General features: G+C 43.3%; 1 protein-coding gene across 5 annotated transcripts in view; it reads left to right on the plus strand.

Annotated features, from left to right (window-relative positions):
- LPAR1 (lysophosphatidic acid receptor 1) overlaps positions 1-21,639 on the plus strand; it is a 94,267-nt gene that overhangs the window by 41,391 nt on the left and 31,237 nt on the right. For 3 of the 5 annotated variants that reach the window (XM_064176690.1, XM_064176692.1, XM_064176691.1), the window contains one exon: positions 4,924-5,671. In XM_064176690.1, the coding sequence (XP_064032760.1) occupies positions 4,924-5,671 (748 nt within the window). Of the gene's footprint in view, positions 1-4,923; positions 6,165-21,639 lie in introns of those variants that run through there. The other 2 variants (XM_064176694.1, XM_064176695.1) reach the window with 2 other exon arrangements.

The raw sequence follows: 21,639 nt of genomic DNA on the forward strand, positions 1-21,639 counted from the left end.
TTGCAGGGCTGTGCTCCAGCCCCCTCAGCAGCCTTGTTGCCCTACTCTGGACATGTTCAAGCACCTCAACATCTTTCTTAATTTGAGGGGCCCAGAACTGGACACAGTACTCAAGGTGTAACCTAACAAGTGCTGAGTATAGGGGCAGAATGACTTCTCTGGTCCTGCTGGCCACACAGCCAGCACAGATACAGGTCATGATGCCATTGGCCTTCTTGGCCACCTGGGCACACTGCTGGCTCATCTTCAGTCTCGCCTGTCAATCAGTATCCCCAGGTCCCTTTCTTCCTGGCTGCTCTCCAGCCACTCCGTCCGCAGACTGGTGCTGCATGGGGTTGTTGTGGCCAAAATGCAGAACCCAGTACTTGGACTTGTTAAAACTCATGGACTGCACCCATCTACCCAGCCTGTCCAAGCTCCTCTGCAGAGCCCTCCTACCCTGTAACAGATCCACACTTGCTCCCAACATGGTGTCATCTGCAAACTTACTCAATTCCCTCATCCAGATCATCAGTGAAGATATTAAACAGGACTGGGTGCAGCATTGATCCCTGTGACACACCACTAGTGACTGGCTGCCAACTGGGTGTGACACCATTCACTGTGCCTCTCAGGGCCTGGCCAGCCAGCCAGTTCTTAACCCAGCACAGAGTGTCCCTGTCCAAGCCAAGGGCTGCCAGCTTGGCCAGGAGTTTGCTATGGCAGACAGTGTCAAAGACCTTGCTGAAGTCCAGGTAGATTGCATCCACAGCCTTGTCCATGTCCACTAGGCAGGTCACCTGGTCATAAAAAGAGATCAAATGGATCAAGCAGGACCTGCCTCCTAAATTTGTGCTGGCTGGGCCTGATCCCTTGGCCACCCTATAGGTGTCCTATGATTGCACTCAGGATGATCTGCTCCATTATCTTGGATGGCACTGAGGTGAGACTGACAGGTCTGTAATTTCCTGGGCCCTCCTTCTGACCCTTCTTGTGGATGGGCATCACATTGGGCAGCTTCCAGTCATTGGGGACCTCTCCAGTGAGCCAGGACTGTTAAATGATAGAGAGCAGCTTGGCCAGCTTATCTGCCAGCTCTCTCACCACCTTAGAATGGATCCCATCTGGTCCCATAGACATGTGAGGATCCAGGAGGCTCACCATGTCCCTGACTGCTTCATCCTGGATTACAGGGAAGATGTTCTGCTCCTTGACCTCACCTACCAGCTCAGGAGGCCAGCTGTCCTGAGGACAACCTGCCTTGCTATTGAAAATTGAGGCAAAGGTAGTGTTAAATACCTCTGCCTTTTCCTCATCTCTAGTCACTACATTTCCCTCCTTGTCCAGTAAAGAGTGGAGGTTATCCTTGCCCCTTTTTGTCATTAATATATTCATAGAAACACTTCTTGTTATCATCCACAGCAGTGGCCAGTCTAAGTTCTAACTGCGGTTTTGCCTCTCTCATTTTCTTCCCACACAACCTAGGAACATCCTTAATTTTTTCATGAGTTACCACCCCCTCTTTCCAAAGGTGGTATGCTCTCTTTTTCCCCTTAATTCCTTCACAAGTCCCTTGCCTGTCTAGGCTGGTCATCTTCCCCGGCAACACTGCTCTTGGCACATCGGCACAGCCTGTTCCTGTGCCTTCGAGATTGCTTTCTTGAAGCAGGTTCAATCTTCCTGGACTCTTTTGTTTTTAAGGTCTTTTTCCCAAGGCACTCCTTGAGTTCTTTGAATAAGCTGAAGTCTGCTCTCTGGAATTCCAGTGTGGATGTTTTGTTGATGCCCCTCCTAGCTTCACTCCCTATTGAAAACTTCATTATTTCGTGGTCACTGCACCCCAGACAGCCTCCAACCACCACATCTCCCACCAGCCCTTCTCTGTTTGTAAACAGCAGGTTGAGCAGAGCCTCATCCCTGGTAGGCTGGCACACCAGCTGTATTAGAAAGTTATCTTCTATACTTTCTAAAAACCTAGACTGCCACCTCTCTGCTGTGTTGAGTTCCCAGCAGGTATCTGGCAGGTAATGCTGGAAAGGATATGATAAAATCAAAGTAACCCACACTCTAAGCCCAGATGCAAAACAAAGCCACCAAAATGGAAGTGCTAACTGCCCCATTTTAAACTTCTGAAGTAAAAATGTGTTTTGCCAGGTGTAGCTGGCATCCTTCCACAGGAGCTACAGCAGAGCAGGAGTCACTACCTACGGGCAGCAGTCATCTGAAACAAAAATTGAGATCTACAAATAAATGGGCAAAGAGAAATTCCTCAGTACTGCAAAAATCCACTAGATCCTGGAGTCCTGACCTCCTCTCTAATTCAGACTGTAAGACTACATCCAGATAATCTTGCAGACAGCAAAAAAAAACCTGAACAAACCAACAAAAAAAAACCCCAAAACAAAAACTAAACCAAAACCCCGGGCAGCAGTCATCTGAAACAAAAATTGAGATCTACAAATAAATGGACAAAGAGAATTTCTTCAGTACTGCAAAAATCCACTAGATCCTGGAGTCTTGACCTCCTCTCTAATTCAGACTGTAAGACTGTATCCAGATAGTCTTGCAGACAGCAAAAAAAACCTGAACAAACCAACAAAAAAACACCCAAAAAAAAAAAAAAAAAAAAAAAAAAAAAAAAAAAAACCTAAACCAAAACCCAGGGCACTCACATAATTAATGCAGATGTTGGCAAGCTTTAAGAAGGGCCACAATTCATTTGTATGACTTCCTCTCTCCCTCAAGGGTTCTTATACTTGACCTGTTACTACCGCATGGTCTTTAAACAAAGAATTAAAGCCACATGTCTTGTAGCTAGGTCTCCCTTTGTGAAGTATCCCCTATAAATCGTTTTGTTTGGTTTCTTTTCCTATGCAAGAGAGATTCTACATAAGAACTTTTAAAATGTCTGAAATAATTAAGGCTGAAAGGTTTCTAACCTAAGAGTTGCTGTACCCTAGAGGAACAATGAACGCTTTTATAGTCACTGTTCTGAGAAATACTATTTACCCTGACTTCTCTTTATCTTGTGTCCGCAGATGTTTCTGATCAATGTTTAGGTTGCAGGCAAAACAGTTATAAAAAGTATTTTTTTCTTTAACATGAGCCTAAATGTCATGTAATGCATTTGGGGTGAAAAGTTTTCTATGTTGCTTTATTGGAATTAGCTTAATTGTGTTGACAAACACAGGGAAACGAAAGGAAATAGCAATAAATTTGAGCAATTCTAAGGGAATTATTTTCACTTGAGTCCAGTTATTAATTCTTTTTCCCAATCCTGTACATTTCTGGTTTCAACCTGAACTTAGGTTAGCTGCAGCATTTCCTGCAGCATGGCTGGAGCTGTCCGAAACATAGGGTTGTTGGGTTTTTTTGCATACTTTAATGGAAAGATTTTCACATAGGCTAATGGTTTTGATTTGTTCTTTGATTTAGATTCATGCTAAAAACACCTTTTTTTTTCTTTTTGTGAAAATTCAAGTTCAGTCAATAGAGTTTTACAGACATTAAAGCAGAATGTCAGAGTCCTGTCTCTTTTGAAAGAGTCTTTTTTGACTTGTGTTTGTTGGGTGGTGGGGTTTTTGTTGTTGTTGGTGTTGTGTTGGTTGGTTGGTTGGTTTGTTTTCAGTTACTACTTTTATGTCCTCATCATTAAGCCATACTAAACAAGGAACTAGGTTATTCGGAGGGGTTAATTTTTTCCAAGCTTTGCCTTTTGGGAATTGCACCTCAAGTAATTGATTATAAACGAAGAAGGAAACTCATTAAGCATTTTCTTGTTAGCCAGCAGTTTTATGTAAAACTTCTGCATTCTGGTGGTGTATGGGGCTTGTCTGTTGCATGTGTAGCTGTGCTCCGCTGAGTGCTCTGTGACGAAAATTAATCATGTGTCCCCTGATGTAGTCATAACAAAATATAATTTAATAGTAAAGTTTGATGCTTTTTAATCTATTTAAGTCGTATATTGCTTTACTTATTTCTTGCTTCACTCGCGTTTCAGACTGGAAGCCAGTTCAGATGAGTTATACTTAAAATCATGGTGTATTTCAAATCCTGGTTAAAAATGAGGCTGATGGGAAAAAAAATAGCACGTTCAACAGAAATACAGTGGCTTGCTTTTTGTGTTGTTCATAAATGTACTTCATGCTGTAGGAACAGACATAGCCCCTGGCCCTGGCAAGTCACAGTGTTAGGACACATTGATAATCTTTTAGAGAGTTCTTATTTTTTTTTTTAAGACAGGACAGGAAGACATTGGAATGGGCTGCTCAGGGAGGTGGTGGAGTCACCATCCCTGAAAGTGTTTAAATGAAGGTTGGATGAGATACTTAGTACTGTGGTTTAGTTAATTAAAATGGTTAGGTGATAGGTTGGATGTGATGATCCTAGAGGTCTTTTCCAAACTGGTTAATTCTGTGATTCTGTGACATGTTTCTGATGGAGACCTGAATGAGCCAAATTATGCTGAGAAATGTAAACCACTTATCCTCCTCTGTGAGGAGCTCTTCTTTCATCACCACTCCAAGCAACAGTTTTGCCCACTGATAAACTAAGGAACGTGTCCTGTAACAAAGTTAACTTTAATAATAAGGAATGGCCATCTCTCTGAGTAAATTTTTCAGCAGGTCTGCTTGGTCAGAAGTTCATTTGATGTACAGTTTATAACTATGTCAGCTCCTAGAGCAGATGGAAGCATTTCTGGTTGCTTCTAATCTGGTTGCTGTTACTAGGCTCCTCAGAGCAATTGTTTGTGAGTTGTGGAATGCCATTTGGTCTGAAAAAATAAATTTGTCCTGAAGCGTGTTCCCTTCCTGTCCCCCTCCCCACTCCCTGTGCATGTCTTGTCCATGGAGACGTACATATGTTTTCAGTTCTGATGTCATTCTTTTTTTCTTTCCTTTTCTTTTTTTTTTTTCCTCCCCTTTTCCCCTCCTCTTCTTTTAGTCCACAGTCATGAGTGAACCACAGTGCTACTACAATGAAACCATTGCCTTCTTTTATAACCGAAGTGGAAAATATCTAGCCACTGAATGGAACACTGTCAGCAAGCTTGTAATGGGACTGGGGATTACCGTCTGCATCTTCATAATGCTGGCCAACCTCTTGGTTATGGTGGCTATTTATGTCAACCGCCGATTCCACTTTCCTATTTATTACTTAATGGCCAACTTAGCCGCTGCGGACTTTTTTGCAGGGCTGGCCTACTTTTACTTAATGTTCAACACAGGACCCAACACTAGAAGATTAACTGTAAGCACCTGGCTTCTTCGTCAGGGTCTCATTGACACTAGCCTGACAGCCTCTGTAGCCAACTTGTTGGCCATTGCCATTGAGCGGCACATCACAGTTTTCCGAATGCAGCTGCACACTCGGATGAGCAACCGGCGAGTGGTGGTGGTGATTGTTGTTATCTGGACTATGGCCATTGTCATGGGTGCCATACCAAGCGTCGGATGGAACTGTATTTGTGATATCACTCACTGCTCCAACATGGCACCGCTCTATAGTGACTCCTACCTGGTCTTCTGGGCTATTTTCAACCTGGTCACTTTTGTGGTCATGGTGGTTCTATATGCTCATATCTTTGGATACGTTCGCCAAAGGACTATGAGAATGTCCAGACACAGCTCTGGACCCCGCAGGAATCGAGACACCATGATGAGCCTCCTAAAGACTGTGGTCATTGTGCTTGGTAAGTGCTTGCTCTGTCTCCCCTGTTCTCCCCGCTCCATTTCTTATCAGATGATTTCAGTAATGCATGGCCAGCTCCTGGGAGGTCATCAGCATTTGGAAGAGACTAGTAGAGGTGGGAGGCAATAGTAATCCCCAGTATTTGTTACTGTGTTGAGACTATCAATCCCTGTTTATGGAAGTGTCTGTCGATGTGGTCACTCAACCCTGTAACACAAAACTAATGAAAATCTAGGACCTTGAGATGAAAGTTGCTTTTGTTTCAGCAATACACATTTAAAAGCTGTTGTAGCAGCTTTCTTTTTGCCTCTGACGATGCCAAACATCTGCAACATTAAAATGGTACAAGGAAGACTCAGTCTTCCACTGAAGTATCTCTTCAATCTTTTTTGCCACCCAAAAAAAGTGTTGTATGTGTTTTCAGGCAGTATTCCTGTATCTGGAGAACGAGAGGCTCCAAGCTACTGATTAATTAAAAGATTTCTGCATGTTAAGCAGGATTGCATGTTCGGTTTGCTCTGGTCTTTCATGTTTGGCACATGTTCCAGTTCACTAAAACAGTAGCATGTGAGGCAGTGGTGTGCTTCAGCACAGTGCTCAGGATGTGCCTAAGCTTCAGGGTTTGGAAAACAAAGAAACAGGAGGCAAATACAAGACACTTTGGAACTGGAAGATTCCTGTCTTTTTGTGAATGGCTCTATTTGAGTTTCATCTAGGGCTCTCAGTTTCCTTATGCAAAAACAGCCTGGATACTGGGAACCATTCCCTTGTGATGTTCTTTGCAGTTTGTTGTTCTTTGTTGCTGCAGATGTTAGTGAGCTGCAGGCAGACAGGAATGGTGCCAGCTGTCTCTTTGTCTCAACCTGTGTTTACACCCATGAGATCTTGCAGTATAGTGCACAGATCTGTAGTGATACTTGTACCTTGTTGCATCATGAAATTGCCCTGCAAATCCAGAAATGCACCTGTACTCAGTCTGCAAAGCCCCAGGTCTTGCTTTGGCATCCTGATTTCTGTGGCTTTACACAGTAGCTTATGCTTTCTAGCAGTTACTATCTGCACAAACATGGCAGAGTATTTTTCATGTGACTCACTGTGTCAACTCATACATTAATTTAAGAATATACTTATTGCTCTCTGGAACAGTGATTATCTTTGTAGTTAAAATATGACCTGTGTAGTTGGCTAACCTGGTCAGTCATTCCTATGCATCCTGCTCTTCTCTTCAGGGAAAGAAATTCTATGAATTTTTGTGAGAGAAGCTGTAGTGGTGGGTAAAACTGCATGGTAGTCAAAAACCTGTCCTTCCCTGCCTCCAAGACATTCCTCACAGAAGGCAAGATGAGGTTAAGAACACACAGAAAATTCAAGTTTTGCAGCCTTCTCTTTAGGAGGTTGATCCTTGTTTTGCCTCCTGAAGTGGAATATTTCCTGTGATGTGAAAGATTGGTTCAGTTTAAATAAAATTTAAAAAAAAAAGGATGGAAGTGAAAAGTCAGCAGCTAATCTCACACGAGTCTGGGGCTAGAGGTATGTATACAGCCACAAGGTTAGATGGTAACTGCAAGTCCATTCATGCAGGGGTCACAGAGAAGATGTACAGGCCACCCAGTGTGGCCACAACAGTAGAGGCTTGCAATACCTCATATCTTATTGTTTCCAGGTATTGTTCTGGAAACAGTGGAACAACTCCAGAGGTTATGTAGTATTAGCCAAACTGAAGGTGACTCATGCTTAGCAGATGATATAGTTCATTAATATCTCTGATTCTTCAGAGCAGTTTGGAGTAAGACTTTTCAGGACTGCAAGTAGTACATGTTGAAGCTTTCTTCAAAATTCACTTAGGATCTTATTTCTTGTACTGGTGCACTTAAAGTCTTTCCATGTTATGCACACCCTCTAGCACCTCTTCTGATATGTATAAAACACCATTTACAGAGAGAGAATGTGTTATTTTGTTAAATCTGTTTGAAGAACACAAAAGACACCCGCAGTCTGTGACTTTGTCCTGTATTTAGATCTCCCACCTTGGTGTTATTTTGGAAAGACAGGGTTTGGCTGAGTGTTTTTCTTCCAAAGCTGTGTGGTTTCTTTGGCTGAAGGATGTCAGTCACAGGACTATAGCATAAAGAAGCAGCAATACTTTTACTTCCTTGCCACCTGCAAGACACAGCTGCAAGATAAAGATGGCTGGGAAACAGTTGTGGATTTGGTTGTTTGTTTCTTCTAAATAAATGTAACCAACACCCCAAAATAGCAAACAAACAAAAAACCCCAAAACAAAACTCCAAGAAACCAATTAAAAAACCCCAACCAAACAACCCCACCCCAAACCCAAAACAAAACCCAAAATCAAACAACTAACCAACCAACCAAACCCCAAAGCAAAGAATCAGGCCCAGGGGCAACGACAGACTTTTGGGAAGTTACATGTTTATGCTTCTGAGTGTTAAGCAGAATGCTGGAGGAATGATGAGAAACATTCATTGATTGTCATCAACTAATGAGTGCCACCCTGAGTTACACATGCACTTGGCTCCCTTGGCCACCAGTGTGCCCAGGTAGCCAAGAGAGCCAATGGCATCCTGGCCTGGATCAGGAACAGTGTGGCCAGTAGGATAAGGGAGGTTATTCTTCCCCTGTACTCAGCACTGGTCAGACCACACCTTGAGTGCTGTGTCCAGTTCTGGGCTCCTCAATTCAAGAGAGATATTGAGATACTGGAAGGTGTCCAGAGAAGGGCAACAAAGCTGGTGAGGGGCCTGGAACACAAACCCTATGAGGAGAGTCTGAGGGGGCTGGGGTTGTTAAGGCTGGAGAAGAGGAGGCTCAAGGCTGACCTCATTGCTGTCTACAACTACCTGAAGAGAGGCTGTAGCCAGGAAGGGTTGGTTTCTTCTCCCAGGCAACCAGCAACAGAACAAGGGGACACAGTCTCAAGTTGTGCCGGGGGAAGTACAGGCTGGCTGTTAGGAGGAAGTTCTTGCCAGAGAGAGTGATTGGCATTGGAATGGGCTGCCCAGGGAGGTGGTGGAGGCACCGTCCCTGGAGGTCTTCAAGAAAAGCTTGGCTGTGGCACTTAGTGCCATGGTTTAGTTGAGTGGATAGGGCTGGGTGCTAGGTTGGACTGGATGATCTTGGAGGTCTCTTCCAACCTGGTTGATTCTATGATTCTATGATTCTGTCACATCTCTTAGTCAAACTTCACTTCCAATGGAGAATAGGGGACAAGAGGGGAAAAAAGGCTAAGCATCACTTTGAAGCACAGGTTGGGCAGTCTCTCAGTTTTGAGTAGATGATTCAGTCAGCCTCATTGATCAGATGGGTGTCCTGGTGCTCTGGCACTGCTTCCAGTCTGCTTGCCAGTCTGAATTATGATTTTCAGATGGAGAAGATTTAATTTCATTTTTCAATACTTCCTGAATGCCTTCTCGCAGAGGTTGTCACTGTACCGTGCTGCAAGTTTATCTGCCTCAGCTTCAGGAAAGCCAGAAAAGGTGAATGCCTTGGGCTGCCTGGAGCAACTTGCCAAATATTAATCTCATGCAGTCTGGCTGTTTTTTGCATCAGTGAACCTCAGTAACAGAGGAAAAGACCCTCTGCCTTTCTCAGTGGTGCAGATTGGGTGAATACATTGTGGTTGAGGCAGAAACTAACTTTTTACTGGAGGTGAGGAAGAGAAAGGAAGTATTTCAGTTTGTTCTTAAAATCTCTTCTCCTCCTCCTGTACTGCCCCACAGCTATGTGTGTCAGCCCACTGACCCCGGAGAAGACAGTTCGTTTCAGAGGGGAGGGAGAGTGCCTTTGGAAGCGAGGGATTGCAGCTTGGAACGCCGGTAGATTTAGCAGAGGAAGGCAAGCCAGTTCTTAGGATCCTTGTTAAAATGCTGCTCAGCTATATGTAACCCCCTCGTGATTTATGGCAGCAACAAAGTGTTCGTTTAACTTCTAAACTTCCACAAACGAGTGCCCCTGAAGTCATCCTGCTGGCTGCGCTCCCAGGCAGAGCCTCGCTGCTGCAAGCACACCGTCATCTTTTCCTCTGCTCCTATCCACACACTGGCTTTTAGAGGGACGGGGCAGGAGGGAATTGACACAAGAGCTGCTTGTTTGCTAGCTGCCTAACACGGCCTGCTCTCTTCGAGCCTCGCTGCCTCGCTCCGGGAGGAGAAGGGCTGCTCCGAAGGGGCCGCAGCCCTGCCGGCCGCGATGCTGTCAGCGTGTGCGGGGCGGGCGCCAGCCGCCGCTGACAAGAGGCGGATTGTGTGGGGAGGGCTGCGGGCGCTTGACGCGCTGGCTGGAGCGGTCGGGATCTGGCACGCTGCGTCATCCCACAGAGCCGGGCGGGATGCTGAATCCTAGGGACAAGCTGAAATCAGAGAACAGATTTTTATTTTATTTTACCCCCACTCCCCCTTTTCATGCCTTTTTTTTTTTTTTTTTTAAATTTCTTAAAATATTTTAAACAGAAGGAAGTGATTTCATAGCTGAGCTCTTTTTTCTTTTAACAAAGCTGCTTTTGAAATCTTTCAAAAGTAACAAGGAACATAAAGCTCTTCCTCTAGAGCCTTCCTTTCCTTTGTGCTGAGGCTAAGGCAGGGCTAGTCTGTGTATTGCACATAACCATATAGTTGGGTCTGTTTTGGCTTACAGCTCAGTGACGCTGTCTTTTGCCACCACCATGTGTTAGGTTCAAACGAGTAATCAAGGGAACTGGCAGAAACATAGCAGATATGAGAAATGAAAGCTTGTGTCATCTCCTCCATCCTTTGCATTTTCCTATGGACAGAGCTAAACCGTTTTTCTGATGAAGACTGTTGGCTAGGCCACAGGTTTGTCCCCACAGTGGATAACAATATCTAACGACTGCTTTAAGAAGCAGTGAAAGCACTCAAAAAGAATTTCAGAGCATAGGACTGGAAAAACTGCTGCTCTGTATTTCCATGGCCTGGAATGTCACAAAAGGCTGGGGGTTCTTAGATGCTTGCACTTCTAGATAACTACTGGCTTGGATTGTTACTGTGCAGGGTTAGCCTGTGTATTCTCCTGCTTGAGTGCTGATTAATCACCCATCCATATTTTGCCCTCTCTTGCGAATAAATCTTCTCTATGTGCCCAAAAATGTCTTTGGGCATTCTTCTCTTACATTAGACTGTAAGATTATGATACTGAGGTTTTATAACTTAATTTTTGGTAACAATGTTAGCAGCAACCCTTCTTATTTGTATTTCACCAATCTTACCGATTACCCTTCTATGTTGGGTGAGTTCTTAATGGTGCTTGGACAAAATTAGTCATATCTGTTGAGTCAGGCCCTACAGCTAGCCCCCAGGATGTGAGAAGGGCAAACAATGAATTCATGGTTGCTTACTCTTTAACAGAATCTGAAAAGACACTTAGGTCTTTCCTGACTGTAAGGCCATCCACTTTGTTTTAAGGAACATGGTTTATTCTGTAAGATTTAGAAACTAATGTGGACATAGATTTTTTTTTGTTTTTGTTTTTAAGTGAAGTTTCTTTTTGTATAAACAGTTTGATTTAATGTTGTCTTGCTGTCTTTGAAGACAGTTCCTTACTTATTATAGCAAACCAATGAATGCAAGAAAACATCTGGAAGTTCAGTGTAAACATCTGGAAGTGTGGAACTGCTCAGCAACAGCTTTTTTCCTGCCCTGTTTTTCTGCCACAGTCGTAACAGACTTATTTTTGTACTTCTGTAGCTTTTCTTTCACAGCTACATACCAAATAGAGACGGAAAGCAGCAAATAACTATGGTAGCTCATGTGAGTGTCAACATATGCTGTAGCCCAGCAGTTAAGCAAATAATGTGCATTATTTGTAACTTCTACCTTTCTGCTAATTGCTTGATATGCAGCATTTTATTCCAAGATCAAAAATGTGAACTTCTGCAGAGACAGATCTTTTAAAAGTTTTTTTTCAATATCTGTGCTGTCTTTTCTGGCATTGAAGTTATCTCTTCCTGCTTCCTCCTTTCATGGAGTAAGAGCACTTGAATTTCCAGTAGGAAAGAAAAAGATTGTGAGGTAGTACCACAGTCTGAATGACAGCACCCTGTGTTTTGCCAGAGTCATGTCTTTGTTTTTATAATCCTCATGCAGTGTGAGATGGTTAAGTGGGATGGCCTATCATTGTTGGCTTCCAAATCTTAAGACTTTGAGCCTATAATTCACCAGTTAACAAATAAGAGGTCCTGGAATGATCTTGTTTAGATGAGGTCTCTTCTCCAGACTGAACAACCCTGGTTCCCTTAACCACTGCTTGTATGATATGTCCTCCAAAGCCCTCACCAGCCTTGTTGTTCTCCTCTGGACATGCTCCAGCACCTCAGTGTCCTTAAATTGTGATGCCCAGAACTGAACACAGCTACACAGGCTGTGGCCTCACCAGAGCCAAGTGCAGGGGCACCGTCATTTCCTTGCTTCTGCTGGGCATGTTTTTAATACAGGCCAGGATGCCATTGGAATTCTTGGCCACCTGGGCAGCTGTGGCAGTACAATGCAACTGGTGAGAGGATCTTGTGGAGAAGCCAGTGTTTTACACTGAGCCCCGTGACTGGAAGAATACAACATCATCTATTCACCTCCTCCCTGAGGAGCCATGCTGGCACAAACAGAGCTAAGCTCTCCAGAAACATTTTGACTGAAGTTACTGAAAATGAGAATGTCTTAGCTTGGAGTTAGCCTTGTAAAAGAGCAGCATCCAGCTGGTTTTCCTCCTTCATGTTGTTAGATTTTGCTTAGCTGCGGAGGGCAGTGAGATCATGCTGGAGTTCAGACGAGAGCAGCATGTTTCACAGCTTCTTCTCTGTAAGTGGGAGAATGTAAAGCCACAGATACACAAGGTTACCCTGTGACCAGCATGAGTACTCATTCAGAGTCACCAACCCTGCCTGACCCCTATGTCACAGTCATGTCACTTGTATATTGATTTAATCCTGACAGAAAAACAGGGCAATAAACTCTGGAGCTGGCACCAGCCATACGAGACTGAGCATCAATGACTTTCTGTTCTAGCATACAGGGTGCAGTTATGTGCAGTCCCAGTGTTCTTAGATAAGTGTATTTTAAAAGTACATGAGCTGTGAACTTAACCCATAGTTGGGTAAACTGGGAAATTGTGGCTGATGTCTAAATGAAGTGCTCCTCATAAGGTTTATAAGATTAATCCTCAAAACTATTGTATATACATAATACACATAAGTGCTTTCAGAACTGCACAGTGACAGTGCTTTCAAACTGTATCATCAAATATTTGCATGAAGAATTGAAATCTCCATTGAAATCCTAACATTGTTGGGTATTTTTATAGCACACCTTATTCTACAGGACTTTTCTCACTAGTGGTGGAGTAGTTGTGATTGATCTTTGGAGGAAACTAACACATACAGAGTGTGATGGTGCTTCCAGGGCCCAATGGTGCTGTCTATAATATAGATCGATCTGGACAGATTAGATTGATGAACTGAGGCCAAAGGGGTGAGGTTTAGCTTTGATTGCAACAACTCCAAACAACACTACAGGCTTGGGGAAGGGTGTCGGAAGCAGCCTGGTGGAAAAGGATCAGGGGATGCTTGTGGCCAGCCGTATGAGCATGAATGAGCCAGCAGTGTGCCCAGGTGACCAAGAAGGCCAACAACATCCTGACCTATATCAAAAACAGTGTGTCCAGCAGTAGAAGGGAAGTGATTGTACCTCTATACTCAGCCCTGGTGAAGCCACAGCTTGAGTACTGTGATCACTTCTGGGCCCCACAGTATAGGAAAGATGTTGAGGTACTGGAGTGTGTCCAGAGAGGAGCAATGAGGCTGATGAGGACTTTGGAGGACATGTCATATGAGGAGTGGCTGAGGGAGCTGGGGTTGTTTGGAGAAGAGAAGGCTAAGGAGAAATCTTACTGCTGTCTACAACTGCCTGATAGGAAGTTGTAAGTGAGAACGTTGTTGGTCTCCAAGCTAGCTAGTGACAGGATGAGAGGGTGAAAGGAAATGGGCTTCAATTGTGCCATGGGAAGTTTATATTGGATAGTAGGAAAAAAACCATTAGTGAGTGGTGAAGCACTGGAACAAGCTGCCCAGAGAGGAGGTGAGGTTACCATCCCTGGATGTGTTCTAGAAGTACATAGATGTGGTACTTCAGGATATAGTTTAGTGGTCATCATAACTGGCTTGGGGTTGGACTCAATTACCTTAAAGGTCTTTTCCAACCTTAATGATTCTGTGATAAAGTTTTGGTTTTTTTAATGCATCTTCATAACATTTTGATACTGAGTTTAAAAAGAAGTGTGTGCTCAGCTTGTAAGTAGCTGAAGCAGACTAGAAGTGTTCATATTATTGATTATATTCATTAGCAGATTTCATTGTGAAATCACTCAGATTCAGTGAGAGAAAGCAGCATTTTCAGAAAGTCTGTTACAATATGTTGGCTAATATTTTTGTATTCATACATATGCATGTTCATCTTTTCACTTAAATACAGCTTGATTACTGTATTAGACAAATATAACAGTGTTTTATAAAAGGAAGACAAAATTGCACAGAGGACTATTAAAAATCAGTTAAATTTCATCAGCAAAAGAGGTTTCTGTTTTCAGTTAAAATAATGGAGATGTGAAGACTTGGTAAGGATTTAAGCTGTAATCTGTATGTAATTATGCACTGATTGGAATGTTTCTTAAATTTAAGGCACTTCAGACTAATTTGATTTTTTTTTTGGATGCTACTGGTAAAAGCAATACTACATGCGCTCTCTGACACTTTATCTATTTCTCAGTGTCACTCACTGATCATTTTTATTGCCATTTGGAGTCCTGTAAAATGAATTCCAGTTGATCTTTTGACATTTTCCTTAAGCAGCCCTAAACCAATTCTCTTTCCAGTACTGCTTGCCTGGCAAGGGTAATGAAAGGGAAAAGCGAATAAACACAGCATCTGGAAATTACACTGTTGTCAATATGTCAAATAGACTTCACAAGTACTTTGTTCTTCTAAGCAAGCCCATATAAGCTCTCCTTGCAGAAGCAGAAGTTGTTGTTGCCTTGGATCCAAGTGGCTTTTTCTGTGGACCTGGAGCATCATCGGGTGTGTTGGAAGTCTCATTCTGAATGTCTGGATTAATTTCTTTACTGCCTCTCCCAATTAAATTTATTGCATCCCCAGCTAAAGCTGATGCATCCCTGGTAACTGTCTTGTCTTTAAAGTATTCCAAGTATCCCTGTGTAATTCATTGTTTAACCCTGGGGAAAGCATTTGGAAGTTTCCCCCTTCTTTCTCCCTTCGGTTAAGAATAAGTATTATTTATTTTCATTTGAGATACTTTGAAACTGTGCTTTGAGAAACTTCCATCATTTCCCAAGGCAGGAATGTGGTTTTATTTTACTTCATTTTCCAAGGGGGGAAATCCCTTTAGTAAATCCAGTCCTTTACATACGATGGAAATGAGGCCGTATTTAATAAAAGTCCTTCCCCTGACTTCAGTATAATTTATTACCTTTTCAGGGAAGAAATAAATTTAAAGGACAAAGAAAAGCTCCCTGCATTCCTTTAAGAATGTCCAGAGAGGGATAAACCTTGCACCGTTCTTGGTTTGTACTCATGTTCAGCTTTTGATTAAAACAAAACAAACAAAAAAACACCAAACCAACCAAAAATCCCAACAAGCCAAAACCACAGAAAACAACCACAAGGTCAGTTGCTTGCATGGATTGCATTTTGTTTCCAAAAGTCTTCTAAAAATGAGTTGCAGGGGCAAAAGTAGGTGTTCTTTTCAATTAGGCCAATCAAACTGATTTATATTTTTCCTCATGAATGCTAGGATTTTGAAATCACACCCTCACCCCCAATCAAAACAGTCCAACCTTTTCTGTTGGATCCAGGTGAAATAACAAACTGCTGCCCAAGGAGTGAAGTTCACTTAGTGAAAATCCACACTAAATGAATTAGTGCCATATCTCACTTTGCCATATGACTTCGCTTAGCAGCATTAGATCCATCAGCGAGTTCTCAACAATCTGGGCTTCCTCACAGTCGTGGAGAGCGGGATGTGATGTGGGACATTTGCTCTGACTTGAGTATCTGGGAAGATCTGAAGGCCCAGTGTAGAAATTGTTACCAAGGTAAAAATTGGAAAACTGACGTGTGCAGGGAAACTTCCATGTAAAATGCTGGCACGTGACCAAGACCTACTGATCTCAGGCTTTCTGAGCTTAATTTTTTTGGAACAGAAGGTGGGAATGTATCCTCTAGAAGCAGCAGCAACAACAAGACTGCTTTCACACAATGGCTGCTGGCAAGATAGATTTTTGTTATCCTGCACATAGTTCTGTGGGGAGTTCAGTTGTAAACGTTTTGCTTCATTTCCTCACTGATTTTCTGGGTTAAACTTCTTGCATCTTCAGCTAGAAATGATGCATCGTTTCCAACTGTTAAAGCAAAGCACTTTCAGTCTGGAAGAACTAGGGTGATGTCCCTGTCCAGCCAACAGCTTGTGTTTTCAGCTTTGGGATACCAGTTGCCCTTCCTTATCATAGAATCATAGAATCATAGAATCAACCAGGTTGGAAGAGACCTCCAAGATCATCCAGTCCAACCTATCACTCAGCCCTATCCAGTCAACTAGACCATGGCACTAAGTGCCTCATCCAGACTTTTCTTGAAGACCCCCAGGGACAGTGCCTCCACCACCTCCCTGGGCAGCCCATTCCAATGGGAAATCACTCTCTCTGTGAAGAACTTCTTCCTAACATCCAGCCTATACCTACCCTGGCACAACTTGAGACTGTGTCCCCTTGTTCTATTGCTGGTTGCCTGGCAGAAGAGGCCACCCCCCACCTGGCTACAATGCCTCTTCAGGTAGTTGTAGACAGTAATAAGATCACCCCTGAGCCTCCTCTTCTCCAGGCTAAACAGGCCCAGCTCCCTCAGCCTCTCCTCATAGGATTTGTGCTCCTGGCCCCTCACCAGCTTTGTTGCCCTTCTCTGGACATGTTCCAGCACCTCAACATCTTTCTTGAATTGAGGCGCCCAGAACTGGACACAGTACTCAAGGTGTGGCCTGACCAGTGCTGAGTACAGGGGCAGAATAACCTCCCTTGTCCTACTGGCCACACTGTTCCTGATGCAGGCCAGGATGCCTTCATTTCACTGAAAACTGTCCAAATACATCATAGAATCATAGGATGGTAGGGACCTCTAAAAGTCATCTAGTCCAACCCCTAACTATACAGCAAGCCCTCAGCTTAAGAAACTATGTGAACAAAAATGCCAGCTGTTAACTTGTCACATTGCAAAACGGCATTCAGTGAGGCACTGAACAACCGTTTGTTTCCACCAGTGGAAAACATTGAGAACAAGAGGCTGTTCTGTGGGAGAGAAGTTCCTTCTTGTGTGTTGCTTCAATGCACATGAGCAGTGTGAGTAAGTATTTTGGGTTGTCTAATTCCTGAGGTAATCTGTCAAAACAGAACAATACCATTTTAAACCCCACGACATTTTTGCCTTTGTAGTTTCAATGACACTATGGCTCTTAACATGAAAACACAAAATTTTGCCAGTGGGAAAGCTTGCTGAGACATCTGAGGTACAACAGCTGGTCAGTGGGGTGGGAAATGGTCAGTAGTGAGTGATAGCCTTCATACAACAGCCTTTGTGCTTCCCTCTTGTCTCAGCATGAAAAGAGTATTCAAGAAAAGGGCTTCATTTGTCCATTTTTTTAGTAAATACATTTTGAATCTGAATGTTAAAGAAAATTGTGATTCTGAGCTCTTCTAGTTCTGGCTTTATTGGCAGAACAGCTTCCTATTTTTCTCTTTTATACAGCTGGAGATGCTGTTGCTGAGCTCATAGATGGACAGGCTTTTTTTTACTTTTTTTTAAGTAAATTTCTGTCACACTGACTAATTTGATGCTCTTCTGTAGCGCTGAAGGCAACAACAACAACAACAACAACAACAACAAAGAACAAACAGAGAATCCCAATGCTTTCTGCAGTTTTCATTCAGGAAACTTCCTTGCCACACTTTCACTTTGCTCTGCCTATAAAAAAAGAAATCTCTGAAGTTTGTTTTCCTTGAATCCATGTGGAGATACACGAATGCTGTATTCAAGTGCACTTCTTGTGCATGTGGCAGGTCTGCTGGTGGACATATATCCAGCTCCATCAATGCCTAGAGAGCTGGTAGAAGGAGTCAACTTGGATGGAAGGCAATTTGACTTCAGGGGATATGGCATCATTTATTAAGTCAGAAGCATTTCTCTTTTGCACTCAAGTGCCATGCATTGGTCTGTCTTCACAGAGAGAGTGATTTCCCATTGGAATGGGCTGCCCAGGGAGGTGGTGGAGTCACTGTCCCTGGAGGTCTTCAAGAAAAGACTGGATGAGGCACTTAGTGCCATGGTCTAGTTGACTGGCTAGGGCTGGGTGCTAGGTTGGACTGGATGATCTTGGAGGTCTCTTCCAACCTGGCTGATTCTATGAAGTGGTGGACTAAGGAGAACTACCCTAAGTGAAAATACCTAGTTTCCAGGCCCACCAGTGAACAAGAAGTGTTCAGGAATGAATGGTTTGAAGTTTGTGGGCAGGGTGACCTTCAGCTCTGCAGATGGCACAGTGAGTATTTATTCTGTAAAGCTATCCCAGACATACATGGCAAAGGACTGGCTGTCTGCTGCCATAGGGATGGTAATAGGAGAGCAGCTTTTGCATATTGCAGTAGGTTGACATAGTAATTCATTGATGTTAGTACTAAAAAACAATGGTGTTACTTAAAGAAGAGAAAAGGAAAAAAAAAAAAAGGTTCAGATAAGTTTGATGGGAGTGCAAGAGCATTTCTTTCTGGTGCAGTAAGAGCTTTCTGCTTGTGACTTTCTAATTCCATAAAGCACTTGATATCTGAGTAGGAATGTGTTAATATAACCACACATATTCAAGGACAGTTAAGATTTTTAAAAACATCTTCCTTCATGAAAGAAGTCAGCAAGTCCTGAAGAAAAGGAAGGGAATTTAGCTTTACAAGCAGGAAAAGCTGCCAGCTCCTGCATTTATCTTCTTTTCATGGAAATCGTTTCCTCTAACCCTGGCCTCACTACCTTCCTTGTTCTCCTGAAAGCAGTTTTGGGAACTGTTTCCCGTCTTCTGATATTGGTGTAACCTTAGAACCCTGCTCTGACATATGGCATTGATAATTCTCATCATCCCTTGTTTGAAGTTGCTTTCAAGTGCTTGCTTTTTACATTTCTAGAAGCACAAGAAGTAACATAGAAATTGATTTTTCAAGCAGGAGCTGTGTATGTAGGGAGAAAGAGAAAAAGCTATGTAAATCTGTTGCATATTTATAGAGTGGATTCTGCTTTCTTGCATTAAACAAAGTAGGACTGAAAACTGTAGTTCATAAAAGGAGTACCAAAGGAAATTTAAAAAAAACCACCAAAAACAAAAAACAAAAACCCCAAAACCAAGCCATTAAATGTTTTTAGATATGTAACTGGATTGCAATGATGATGTGCTGGATATTTTTTTAGGTTGGTTACTTTCATTAACTACAAAACCAAGTGTGTTTAATTAATATATTCTACCATAACTGCATCCTGCTTATACAAGAGACAAAGATGTGGTGGAAACTGAGCTCACTCTTCAGAACTTGGAGGAGCTGTACCAACACCCTAAAATAGGAGTGGGTACCCTACCATGGACCTGGTGCTGCTTGTCAATCTCTTGTATGACATGGTAGATAGTAGGCGGAAGATGAGCCAGCAGTGTGCCCAGGTAGCCAAGAGAGCCAATGGCATCCTGGCCTGCATCAGGAACAGTGTGGCCAGTAGGACAAGGGAGGTTATTCTTCCCCTGTACTCAGCACTGGTCAGGCCACACCTTGAGTCCTGTGTCCAGTTCTGGGCCCCTCAATTCAAGAGAGATGTTGAGGTGCTGGAAGGTGTCCAGAGAAAGGCGATGAAGCTGGTGAAAGGCCTGGAACACAAACCCTATGAGGACAGGCTGAGGGAGCTGGGGGTGTTTAGCCTGCAGAAGAAGAGGCTGAAGGGCTGACCTCATTGCTGTCTACAACTACTTGAAGGGACATTGTAGCCAGGTTGGAGTTGATCTCTTCTCCCAGGCAACCAGCAATAGAACAAGAGGACACAGTCTTAAGTTGTGCTGGGGGAAGTACAGGCTGGATGTTAGGAGGAAGTTGTTGCCATAGAGAGAGTGATTGGCATTGGAATGGGCTGCCCAGGGAGGTGGTGGAGTCACTGTCCCTGGAGGTGTTCAAGCAAAGCCTGGCTGAGGCACTTAGTGCCATGGTCTAGTTGACTGGCTAGGGCTGGGTGCTAAGTTGGACTGGATGATCTTGGGGGTCTCTTCCAACCTGATTGATTCTATGATTCTGTGCTGCACCTCATAGCCACTGCTTTGGTGCTAGCACTATTACATGTGCATTTCAGTCAGCTTTCAGGATCTAGAAGGAAAACTTTCTACACAGTTACGCAAAAGAAAACAACAAACCAACAAACCAAATCCAAACCAAAACCCAACACCTCCCTCCCCCCTAAAAAAAACCCAACATCACCCAAAACCAAGCAAGAAAAAAAATAAACAAACAAAAACAAAACACCAAAACCAAACAACAACAAAAAAAAAACCAAACAAATATACAAAAAATCTACCAACCAGCCAAAAAGAGTTTAATTTCAGCATAGGAGGAACAGGCAGGATTTTTCTGTCTCTTCAGCTGGCATGCAGTGTGAGGATTGAAGAATATAATGAAAAACTATTAAAAAGTCAATCATGTTGTGTCTATTAATCAGCAGTTGGTGCTACAAGGTCTGCTTTTGATGGAAGTGGGTTGCAATTAAACCTTTAGTGTCATAGTCATGAGTTTAGATATATTACCTTAAGCAATGAAGTGTCTGCTTTCAGGTTACAACTATTTAATGGGGAAATAGGTTTCTTTCAATACATAATAAATGTCAGCTTTGACTGAAAAACAGCTCCTTGCTCTCAGTTAATTGGCAAAAGGGCTAACAAAAAAACCCCACTTAACTCCGGGCTGTGAAAGTCGAAGGAGAGAAGTTCTGTAAGAATAAAAATTACTAACATCTCCTCAGTGGAAATATAGAAAGAAATAGATCCAACCTGGTTGGAAGAGATCTCCAAGGTCATCCCATCCAACCTATCACCCAGCCCTACCCAATCAACTAGACCATGGCACTAAGTGCCAGTCTTTTCGTAAACACCTCCAGGGACAGTGCCTCCACCACCTCCCTGGGCAGCCCATTCCAATGCCAATCACTCTCTCTGGCAAGAACTTCCTCCTAACATCCAGCCTATACCTTCTCTAGCACAACTTGAGACTGACCCCCCTTGATCTGGTTGCCTGGGAGAAGAAACCAACTCCCACCTGGCTACAACCTCCCTTCAGGTAGTTGTAGACAGCAGCGAGGTCAGCCCTTCAGCTGCCTCTTCTTCAGGCTAAACAACTCCACCTCCCTCAGCCTCTCATAGGGTTTATTTTCCAGGCCCCTCATCAGCTTTGTCACCAGTGAGGGGCCTGGAGCCTCTCCTCCTGTCTCGTACCATGCTGTATAAAGCAGGGTGCATCAAGAGAGGTGATTGTGCCCCTTTGCTCTTGTGAGACCTCACCTTGAATACTATGTCCAGTTCTGGTGACCTCATCATAAGAAGGACATAGGATGTTAAGCCAAGACATGAACATAGTATCCTGTGGTTCCACAGACATCCTCATCTGTTTCAGTCTCATCCTGCATGTGAAACTGGGAAAAATATGTCATCTTCCCTACCTGTGAAGGATACAGAGAGGTCATGATTCACATTTTAAATAAATCAGAATTAAATGTCCATTTTTAAATCTGCTGCTTCTCTGAAGGGAGGTTGTAGCCAGGTGGGGGTTGGTCTCTTCTGCCAGGCAACCAGCAACAGAAGAAGGGGACACAGTCTCAAG

The sequence above is a fragment of the Pogoniulus pusillus genome, chromosome Z, assembly GCF_015220805.1.
Source record: "Pogoniulus pusillus isolate bPogPus1 chromosome Z, bPogPus1.pri, whole genome shotgun sequence".
NCBI lineage: Eukaryota > Metazoa > Chordata > Aves > Piciformes > Lybiidae > Pogoniulus > Pogoniulus pusillus.